The sequence below is a fragment of the Pterocles gutturalis genome, unplaced genomic scaffold, assembly GCF_000699245.1.
Source record: "Pterocles gutturalis isolate BGI_N339 unplaced genomic scaffold, ASM69924v1 scaffold6253, whole genome shotgun sequence".
NCBI classification, from domain to species: domain Eukaryota; kingdom Metazoa; phylum Chordata; class Aves; order Pterocliformes; family Pteroclidae; genus Pterocles; species Pterocles gutturalis.
In genome coordinates this window covers 40,979-52,737 of record NW_010117885.1, presented here as the reverse complement: position 1 = coordinate 52,737, position 11,759 = coordinate 40,979, and the positions used below count along the sequence as shown (strand labels likewise).

Genomic DNA, 11,759 nt, shown 5'->3' with positions numbered 1-11,759 from the left:
CCAGGTGGTTCCCATCTCTTTGGGTGATAGCGTCTTCACTCCTTGTTGACAATGATGATACTAACGAAGCTCCAAATGTAACTGTCAGTGTTAAATATTCCATTGGCAGGAGTTAACATCATGTAGTGTTGTTACCCATGGGTTTCCAAATTCTCTTTGTAAGCATGAAAGGATTGTTCAAATTTGGATAAATCCCTGTGCCACTTGTTTTATTATGTCACCTCTTTGCAGGGAACCGTGGCACAGAGCCGTGGCATTTACTGCCTGCCCCTGTCATTGTAATGAGCCAGAATTGCCTCTTAAACCAGGCACTGACAGGGATGAGAGAGTAGATTTCCAGTTTGCTATTTGGGACCCTCTCAGCTGAGGGACTGGGAGGATAACGTAAAGCAAACAGGTTGCACTAAGCACACACCTAATATCCATGCTATGAGTTTCTCCTCCAGGTGTAAGCCAGCATCTGGTGTGACTCAGGAGAGGGATGGCGGTACCAGTTCACAGCAGTTGTACATTTTGCCATATCTATTTTATTGAGAACAGTTTTAATTTCATATGGAACATATGTACAGGCAAACACTGTTAGCAATGTTTACAATGCTCTGGAGATTTTTCCGTGTGAGCAAACAGAAGCAAAATGACAATTAGATATTGTCTAACACTAGCAACAGCACAGCAGGTCCAGAATTTCATGTCAGTCAGTGAGAAACCTTGTTTACTGGAAGCTGGCCATGAATTGCCTTACAGATCTAGCCAAATCCTTGGCAGAACAGACCAGTTAGACCTGTTGCTCTCCCATAAGGGTAGAGGCTTCCCAGCAGTGTAATTCCTTGATGGTTTATAGGGTATGGCTGTAGGAAATCCCCTTCTATTAGGCATGTTGTGCCTCTCCAAAACAGCCAGCCTGAGCAGCACTGATGCTGACTGCCCCATCCACCCCCATCCTTCCTCAGAGCCACCCAGAGCTCTCATCCTCATATTCTTGCTTTCTACTGGGAATCTGTTACAACCAGAGGAGGCATTGGTGCAGCAGAGGGATTCAGAGAAAGTGGCTGCTTCTGCTGACACTGCTCTGTCTTGCTCATCATACCCTAGATTCAGTAAGGGTGCACACAACAGAGCATTTTTAGCAAAGGTTTAGCAAAGAAAGACAGCAAAATCCTAAACACTAACCGCTGCCATGTTACTGATGCCTTCTTTATTCTTGCACAACATATGTGAGCATTTTCGTTGCAATACGTGAGCAAATAACAAGAAAAAACACTGAATTTTATCACTACATTTTAGCCTGAGATATTTGAAAACACACTTGTTGGGTTAGCAGTCTGATTATGGGATTGGACAAATAACCACCTAATGTATTTGTACAACACTGGTAAACAGAATTTAACCAGGTCTATAAATTTTCCTACTCTAAAATAAGTATTCTGATACGGCTCTTTGGGCTGTTTTGCAACGTCAGATATCTGAAAAAAACATCTAAAACTTACATGGTATTATTTGTTATTTTATTCTGTATAATAGAATTCAGCAACTTAAATTTGCCAGTTATGACTAAAAAAGCCAGTGCCTTGGCCTTCCTGTTTCCTATTTCTGCTCCTCCATCAACGAGCTGAATGCCATGAAGTAGTAGCTTTACCCTCCAGTCAGTGACCTGTGGCTTTAATTCCTCATTACATTTGATAAAAAATGACAGGGTAGTTTCATGTTCTTAGCTAACTGTTGAGTAATGAACAGGTTGAATATTGCTGTAAGAGAACTAGTAGCAGAAAGAGGGAATTTATCCACTGTTCTTACTGTCAATAAGTTTTCATTACTATTTTTTCATAAAATTTTATTTAAACAGGCAAATTTATGTGTGACTCATATGTGGAAAATACCACGGGCTTAAATAATGCTAGCAATTAACTTCCCTCCTCCTGCCCTCCAATTTTTTTCGTGTCTTACAAGTCGAGGACTCGTTAAATGAGAAATATTGATTTTTGCAAATGAGTGTTGTCATTGCCTGTCATTACACCACCACTTTGAAAATGACATTTTGACAGTATCCAGGCTTTGTAGCAGCATTGTGCTGCCAGTTTGGGAAATATTTGTGTGGGATGCAGCAGCATGCGGCTTTTGTGCCTGACATGGGTGCAAGGTGCCATGAGAGGCTACAGCAGCACAGGGCTTCCTCCTCAGGTTGAAGTGAGTACGGCTCAAGCATCACTTTCTCGTAAGGCCACAGAGCAAAGGAGGGTGGGAATTGAGCTGGTGACATGTGTTTCTGAGGATCTCAGCCTCAGCTGGCCTGCTCTTGTATTTTTCCCTTCAGCTTGCCTACAGAAATTTACTTAATTTACCCAGTTTACCCTCTGTGGCTTTATGAACACATCTTTTGCTCGAGTACTTTCTCCTTACAGCTCAAACTGCTGGAGCAATTGGACTATAAACCTGACAGAAGATCACAACATCTTTGGTGAAGATTAGCAAAAAGAGTGACAGGGATGGTGCAGTCCCCATGCTCAGTGCTGGGACCTCCAGGCAGGCGGTCTGTCTGGGCTATGGGAGGGTTTTTTTACAGTGTGGCTTAGGCAGTGGGATTTATGAGGAAGCATTGAATTTGCAGTGTAATTCAGAATAGTTGCTACTGTCACTTTTGGCTATGGGTCAGGGCCCACAGAGGACAAAGACCCTCCCAGTAGGATGCTCCATCTGAGGAGTCAGAGGCATAAGTGATGCTAGCTCTTGCACTGAGGGTGGTTTTGGGGGGAACGTGGAGACACTGAAAATGCCTTTTCAACTTGGGCAGACCCCAGGGTTCATCCAGCCTGCAAGTCTGCGGAGAGTAACCTCCCCACTGAAAAATCCCCCAAGAACCGGCTGGTTTTGTACTGTGCAGGTGCACCGTGTTGTGCCTGGGAGCCTTGATCCCTGACTGGAGCCCCCAAGGCTCACGTAATGCTCACGAATAACATTCTCCACAATGGATATTTTCTAAAATCGAGAACTGTGGCATAAAGCACTGCTGACACATTTATCTGACCTGGATATCATCACTCTGTTATTAAAATGAAATAGAGCAACTCTGAGATTAACCTGCTAACAAAACAACAGTTTGTAATGATTCTCACATTCCTTCAACAGAAAAAACTGCTTAGACAATCTAATGGATGAAGATGAGAAAGACAGGGCAAAGAGGTGAGCACTTTTTCTTTTATAACTCTCTATTTAACTTGTGATGAGCTTGATACTGTTTGTTGCTGCAGAAGCTGTTTTATCCATAATCAATTAATCAAAGAGAGAGAGAGTAAAATACAGCCAAGCACAACTTGAAAAACAGCCATCTCACAGATTCCTATTCTTGGTTGCCCTGTAAGAAGAAAATAACGTAGTAATGTTTCCTGTGGAAAATGTCAAAAAAGGAAAGGCATCGATCATTTTCTTCACATTACTGCAAAACATGAGAATTGAAGAACCAACAACGTACTCCTGCCACTATAATACATCATCTGAGCTTCCCGAGTGTATAAAAATGTGCGGTTTTTTAGAAAAAAAAACATTTTATGAAGGAAAAAGAACCAAAAGCAGGATTTTTCCCTATTATGATGGTCATTTAATCAGCAATGACTCGCAGTAATGAAAACACCCAGAAGTTACTTTCAGAGCACAGAAAGACCGTGAAAATTGCTGTGTCAGCCCTAAACTGGCACAAACATTTATTCACATATGTTCTGCACTCCATCATCAAGTCCCAGTTGGTGGGAAATTCTTGTGAACACTTGGTGGGGAGGGGAAGGGTGTGTTTCAAGGCAGAAACCCCATGGCAATAAAACTCCTAATAACTGTCAGACCTGACTGGCACCTGCAGAAAAGCTGTTTGGAAGCATTTGAGGGGTTTTTTTTCCTGGATGCATTGTCAATACCGCAGCCCGCAGTTTAATTGCTTTAGAGGGAGCCGTGGGTTGCCCACATTTTTTCCCCTCGGTTCCCTCTAATGAGTGTATTTCCAGACCAAGCACAACTAGTTGATCCAGTTTCATCTCTTTTGATTCCTTCTCCCCTTCTTTCCTCCCCGCAGCTTTTTCTCACCAATATAGGTCAGCACAGGCTGCAACCCAGCTCAACCGTTCCCCTTTGCTCCCTCTCAATGCCTGCACACTCAGGCTGTGGAAAGCTGCCTCCTTTTTCTACCAGGAGCAAAGACCGATCCAACCGCCTCCCTGCAGGCCTGCAGTGGGGGACCCACTGCGCTGTGCTGCTCTTCACGGGGGGCTTCACAGGCGGGAGAGGGACAACACCGAGTATGGCTCTTGCTGGTGGCTCTGCCCCATCATCTGTCAACCAGGCAGGCACCTGGGGCCAGGAGAGGAGGTGGATTTGGGGAAGGGATGCCTCCCACCGCCATGCCGTGTCGCAGAGAGATGCCTCTGGGGAGAGGGTGTAGGACAGCGGGAGGTGTCACCCTGCCCCAGAGCCCTGGGATCAGGGAAGTGGGGAGCAGGGGAAGGGAGCCCACCTTGCATTGCTGCTGCACACGCTTAAGGCCTGATTATCTTCATGATATTTGTTTGCTAATTGTTATTAAAAAAAAAAGTGCATTAAATGAATCCATCTAAGACAAAAATAAGATAATAGCTATCCTCGCTCTCAGCTATTGTCATCATCATCTGGTATGGTTTTCATGCTGTTCGTTCCTGGAGGAAGTTTTTGTCATACCCTGGGGCAGGCCTCTATCAAGGTGGGTAAAAAATTATAACTTTGAAACTGAAAAAAAAGGGAATTACTTCTTTAAACTGAAATTTAAGTACATTTTGCTTTTAAAACTAAATCCAAATTTTAAATTAAGTTTGAAATCATGAGAAGCTTCACAGAGGTCTAAAGTTACTACAGTATACTAAAACAATTCTGATTCATTTAAAAGCTCCAGGTTTTTTTCCAAAGCTTGAAAGAGAGTCAGACTTGGGAGAGGCCATTGGCTGAACATTTTGGTGTGGTGTGTGAAAAGCTGAGGACTCTCATCTGTTCCGTGCTGCAGGCAGAAGGCTTTCTTTGCTCTGTTTGGTATAAGGACCAGGTCCCTCCATGCTGAGAAATGCTAGAGGGGGTAAAATAAGCAAAAAATAAATTGTTCTCTTCTTTCATTTTCTGACTTAAAAGTAGGTGAGACTGGAAATTTCTGGATGTAACTCTTTGGGGATGGACCCAACCCAGGAGCTGGGTTTCCTGAGTTGGATGTGTGACTAACGCACACACACACGTGCACACACACACCATTTACTATCTGCTGCAAATTATTAGGCACACACAGGTTGTATTACACAGACAAGAGAAGAGGACCATCCTCTCCTGAGGTGTGGCACCTGCACTCTCACCCCTGGGCCAAGTGTTTAGTATTTGTCCAAGAAGCATCACTCTTCCTTCTCACTCGTTATTTTGAGCCCCATTCTGCATCATCTGACTCTCTAAGGCACTACTTACCTCCAAAGATCCAGGACTGAAATGTGGATATGATGGCACCAAACTTGGGAGCATCGAAGACCTCTTTGAGGTCTTCTGATCTTCTGGAGATCAGAAACCATAATTTCATTTTCAATTCTTTGTTGCTAGATGGGGCTTACTTTGTTTTACAGATTTATCAATTTTTTTAAAAATGCGTGCTTTGTGCAGTACTTTCTCTATCTGCTTTTCTTTTAGTTTGCTTTAATAGAAAATTACTTTAATTTTTTTTGCAATTCAATTGAACTCCAAATTCCAACCAAAACCAGTTTGAAGTGAACCATCAGAAAGCGCTTAATAAATGAGGACTACTACTTGCCATTTTCCACTCCAATAAAAAGTAAATCAAAGAATCTGAATGAAGGTGTGTGGTACAGTTACTTGCCTTGGTGCATATATAGCATATTCCCTGGACAGCAAAAAGTCACATTTCATTGTAAATCAGCAAGATGTAATGGCTACTAGTCAGCAAGTATCAGTCTCTCTTTAAGACAACAAACAGCAAATATATAAGAGAATAAAAATGGCTGTTTACAACACGTTAAATTGGTGATTTTGATCATTCTGAAATCAAGCTGTCCTGTATTACTTTTAGCTGTATTCACTAAAAATCCAGATTTTATTCATACTGTGTGTCTCCTTCTTCTCCTTGGATAGTCTGTGTTTTTTGGAGTAGCAAGAAGGGAGGAGAACTGGGACAAATAGAATGTAATTCATACAGAGACTGTTTTGGCTTACTGTAAATTATATGCCCTAGCAGTGAAGTAAGCAAGGCTAGGGAATAATCTTCCAAGGGAAGTGATGATAACCACATTATTTAAGACATTTATAACTGGACTGAACAAAGCATTTACAACTGTGCAGGGATAATTTAGATGACCTAATTGTGGGCTTTTTCTCTTTTTTTATTTTCCTTTTTAAGATTCTACTGTGATAATCGATCCAGATCTCAGTAGAGTTATTTCCACTAGAGGAGTTTTTATATTTCCTTTGTGAATAAAATGTCAAGTGTTAAAAATAGATACTTTATATTTCTGTCAAGGCATCTTTAGTTTTTTGGGAAAAGCAAAGACTTCCCCTATAGACGGTTGGTGTTTTATTTTATTTTCAGGGAAATTAAGACCCTTTGAGCTTAAAATGAACTGAGGATTGAATTATGAGGAAGTAAAATGTTGATGTTCTTAACGTCCCCTTGAACTGTACAGAAACAGAATATGGCTGGAGCTTTTCACATCTTGTTCTGACAGCCTTTTGCACTGTAATAAGAACAGGCTGAAATCAGTCAGGCAGTATCCACCCAATCTCTTGTGTTCAAAGCTGTAAAATAATCAAGTGTTGGCTTCTATCCAGTGTATCTCCAAGTGTGTTCAGGGTTGAGGGCAAGAGAAACAAAAATTACCCCTCTGTCAGTGGTAAAATACAGAAGCCTCTGCAGTGATTTCTCTGCTGAAAATATTTATTGCCATCCTCATCCTTGGTGGGGATATAGATGCTGGGCTAAATTCTGCTCTGATTTTCAGCAGTGTGCATCCAGAGCTGTTTATGAGGTACAGCAGAGTTAGCTGGGACTGAGAAACTCAGAGTGAGAACCATCCTCTTGGCTTTTCTTTCCAGTCTACGTGTAACCACATTTTTAGATCCTGACATAATTAACAAGGAGAATCTTGTCTGCTTGAGGACTTTTCAGAAGAACAAACAAACCTTCTGGGTTATATTTATTTCTGTTTTCACATGGCTACAGAAGTCTGGGTGATACCCTCCAAGTAGAATGATAGTCGTATTCGTGGGAACAATTCAGAAAACGCTTGTGTATACCTAGACATATAATTTTTAAAAAATTAAGTGCACACATTGAAAATATTATCAACAGCCTTAATGACAGTATTATGATGGTGCAAAACCACCCTAAATGAAATCAGGTCCTTTCTTCCTATGAGCTCTTCAAACACAGCAGCAGAAGCAGGCTCTCTCTGAGGGGTTTGCAAGCTAAGCAGACAAGACTGGCCAAGAAAGCTTCAGAGTCCCCATTTTACACCTGAAGAGTTGGGGCACCATGACCTTAAGCTGTTTCCCCAGTGGCACACAGAAATTAGGGGCAAACAGGGGATCCCTGTTAGCACTTCTGAGCCCCCAGGCCTGAGAACACATCCTGGCCTCAGACCCGATCCATGCTGGGATGAGATGTGCTGATGCCTTCCCTCCTGCTTGCTCTCATCACCTTCGAAAGGAGACTGAACCAGGTGGCATATCAACTAGATGGGAGCTGCAGCAACTTCTGCTCAGGTCCCTGATCTTAATGACTGGAAGACAACAGCCTGATTCCTCTCTGTAAGCCGGCTTGGAGGTAGCCAGAGGACCAGTGACCAAAGCAGGCAGGTCCCTCTAGGTGGACCCACCTCCAGTGCAATGGCTAAGCTGTAGGACCAGAGTCCCTGTCTCCTGTTAAAACTGCACCGATGGGTACAACCCATCGTTTTACTGGTTCCCACTCTTCTTTATGAATGATTTTACTGTTGTCACAGTATTCCTATTTCTTCTTGCTCTGAGTGCCTCCTCAGAACCTGTGTGAACTTTCAAGATCCTGCATATGCCTAGGAGATGGATAGAGCTCCTCACCTACAGGCTTAATGCCGACCTCATGGGCTTGAAAAGAGTGTCCAGAGGCAGCACAGAGTGGGGAGCAGAGCCTCCATCTCCCTGCTGGACTCTAAAGGGGGCCCAAACACAAGAGCAGGAGGTAGGAACAGTTGCTTCCGACTTGTCTCTGCAGCTTTGCTGGAGGCCAGTGTTGATCTTCCCATGTTGAGGCACACAGCAAGCTAATTTCCATGTGTATACACTGAAGAGCAGGTACATGATGATTTTTCCTCTTGGTCTGCTCATCCTTTTTTCTTCACCTGTCTACAGGGCTTCACGTAACAAGTCTGAGAAGAAGAGGCGTGATCAGTTCAATGTTCTCATCAAAGAGCTCAGCTCCATGCTTCCAGGCAACACTCGCAAAATGGACAAAACTACTGTGCTGGAAAAAGTCATTGGCTTTCTGCAGAAACAAAATGGTAAGATTTACTACAGCTCTTCGTGCCCTTGCCAGACAGTTACTACAATATCTTATTTCCTTCAGTGATTATCAGAATGGCTCAAGGGGCCTGAAAGTGCCAACATACGGTATTTTTTCTTTCTATCTCATCAAAAAATATCATTTTCAGGCACTGTGCTTCCCAAATCCATCTCTTTGGCTGCTCCTTAGTTGGGGATGACCTGCTAGGTAAGGGGGCGAATAGCAGAACCCAAGGGAAGGAGGGCAGCAGTGCCCTGCAGCACACGTGAAGAAGATAGATGCTTTGAACAAGAGATATTTGGGGGCAGAGGGAAGATTCTCTTCCCTGAAATTTGCAATATTCTGAGCAGAAGAACAAAGCATTCACCCCAGCTTCTCTGCAGAGAAATGCAGGGAAGCTATCTGTTCAGCCCCCCTACTCCTCAGTGGACTGTGTAGGACTCAATTTTCCACAGTGAGTAGAAAACTCAGACCAGAAAAGGCCCACATTTTTAAAGTCTGCTTCAGCAAATTGCATCCACAGATAGCTGACATGCTTCACCCAGTTTGCACAAGCAGAAGCTATATGTCACATTTGGAAAGCATGCAGTTGGAGCTGCATAGCTGAATAGTAAAGTTCAGCCTCGGAAAGCCAGGAGTTTATTTTTTAAAATGCACACAGCAGTGACAGTTAAGTCCCTTAGAAATGTGTCCTCACAGAGGGCAGAGGAGATTTCTGACCCTGCTGATCAAGTCTGGTTGGTCTAGTTTCTAGCCAGTGAGAGGAACCTGCACTATGGCACCCTGACACAGGGACATCCACCAGCAGCAGACAACTGAAACACTTCTCCCTTATAAATCAGGGCACTGGTTTAAAATGGGACCTTCTTGCTCTGCTTCTGTGTGGAAGAGGCTTCAGCAGGTGACTGTGGGGAATGTCCCACTGGTCCCACAAAGCAGAAAGGGTTCTTGTGAGCTGATGCACTGCATCACCAGGCTCACCTTTGCTCATCCAGCACCTTCTGTCCTTGCTCCCTGGAGAGCTCTGGGTGAAACGAAAAAGACCACAAAAACTCTCATATGACTCCCAACATAACGGAGTCACAAATGTCAAACTTATTGAAGAAATAATTATAGTGGTTCTGGTGTTAGACCGTAGTTTCTCCTTAAATGATTTTTTGCCACAGACAAGATGATTTCATACAGGAGGGCATGACTAGGACACCTCCAAGTTTAACAACTGTATATACCTATTAAAAAATGACAGTAATAACATACCTTTTTTTTTTTTTTGGTGCCCAAGGCAGAGTAAAGGAGGATGTGAATTTGCTCAATTATAAAGTCAAGCAAAGAACAATCACATTGATTTGAAAAGTGTAGACAAGTGTATCTGATAGACCAAATAATTCACTCCAAGAGGTACTTCATTTCTGGAAGAACACCTATCTGAAAGAAAACTAACAATCACAAATCCTTCCACAGCAATTGGGTCAAACTGTGACTGTTTTTTGTGCACTTACTAAAAAAAGCAAATGTTATCTATTTTTAAACTAGATTAGTAGTCACACAATATAACACAAAATCATCAGCGTTTAAAAATTTTGATTATCTTCAGTGTACTTTGGATCTGGTTTATTCAGTCGTATTTCCCTTTCATTTAGTAGGCTAAACAAAGATTTCAGTTCTAACAGATTTTTTGCTTCATAAACAGCCTCCTTCTTGATAATCTACAGAATCTCCCAGAGCTCAAGCTATTCTTCTAACAGTCACTGTTTCCTGTATTCCAAGCTGTGGATTTGCTGAAAGGATCCTATATTCTGAGACTATAGAATAAAAGTCTGATAATGGCTGATCTATCTTTTTCCTAACTCTGTTTTTGAAATATCTGTATAAGACCACAGAGGCTGTGGAGAGCCACTGTGCTATCAGTGACAGCCCCAGCAGTGCAGAAAGCAAGTCAAAGGAGCTGCTAGAAGCAGATGGCTGCACCTCCACTAATGCCTAAATGGAGGCTTTGATTTCTTTCTAGGCGACAATATGCACAGGCACCGGTATAAATTTACTGTCTTTAATATCATTTGCATTTCTCTGGCCAGTTTGTCTCTGTGCTCCGAATAGGGAGCGTTGGGTATTACATGCTCTGGAAGTGTTAATCAATACGATTAATTAGCAGGTAGTTCTGAAAGGAGAAGACAGGCTGTGCTTAGCATCCCCTCGCTACTAGCGCTGAATGAGGGAGCACTCGGGCAAGTGGAGAAAGCAGTGAACAAAACCAGCACAAGTCTCTCTGAATTATAAGCTCTGCCCCCCAATAACCCTGTCTAGCTCAGGTAGAGCTAACATGGGTGGCTGTTTTTCAAAGGGATCAGCTCACCATGGTACATCCAGCTACCCCTGGTATGGTCCCCCGTTCCAGTGCAAAGTCATGACTTGTTATCCCCATGCCTGCACCCCTCCACAGAAAGCCCTTGGGGAATGAGCATCCTCAGGCTGCTGCAGGGCCAGGACTGACCAAGAGCAGGGCAAAGCCCCCTTGCCCCCAGTGTCTCATGGGCTGACAGCACAGCCTCCCCTCCAGACAGGATTTGGGATGAGACACTGGTGCTCTGTTCCCTCTCCTGAGCTGCCCTGTGCCATGGGGCTGCAAGCAGGCACAGAAGAGAGCAGAGGCAGCAGCACCAGCATAAGGCTGAAGCAAACACTCATGTTCCACTCACATGTTAGAAAACAGAGCAATAGCTCTGCTGTTTGGGATCATGGCCCCTTAAGGCTCCTCTGAAGGGGTTTTCTTGCTGCTCTCTCTTTGGCACAGATGCTGTAGGGTGAACCCTAGCTCTCTGGTGTGTTAATTTTGAAGCTGTAAATTGTAAATATCAATTTGACACGTGCTAATCCTTGCCTTGATTTTAATTTCATGCAGAGTGATTTTATCTTTTGATCAATACCTTAGTAAGGCTGATTGAGGCTTACTGAGACTGCATGAATACAGGCTCCCACTGAAGTCAGTTCAAGCTGAGCTGAGTTAAAAAGGAGGAAAACATTTCAGGATTGGGCCCAGTTCAGATAGTCGTTATTGTCTCCATATGCAAAACTCGTGCTTGGAAACTGCAATTTTGGGGTATAAAGGTGATTTCTGTCTTTTCATATCAACTCATATACAGACTTGCAAGATACAAGGTTTTTTAAATTTAAAAAAAAATGTTTTGTTTGTCTAGAAGTCTCAGCACAGACGGAGATTTCTGAAATT

At 43.1% G+C, this 11,759-nt stretch overlaps 1 protein-coding gene across 1 annotated transcript in view; it reads left to right on the top strand.

Moving 5' to 3' along the window:
- Positions 1-3,129: 3,129 nt before the first annotated feature.
- Positions 3,130-11,759, top strand: part of LOC104463582 (neuronal PAS domain-containing protein 2-like) — a gene marked incomplete at its 3' end in the record, with an annotated part of 48,398 nt that continues 39,768 nt past the window's right edge. The window contains 3 exon segments of the mRNA XM_010075966.1: positions 3,130-3,177; positions 8,383-8,531; positions 11,728-11,757. Coding sequence (XP_010074268.1) covers positions 3,146-3,177; positions 8,383-8,531; positions 11,728-11,757 — 211 coding nt within the window.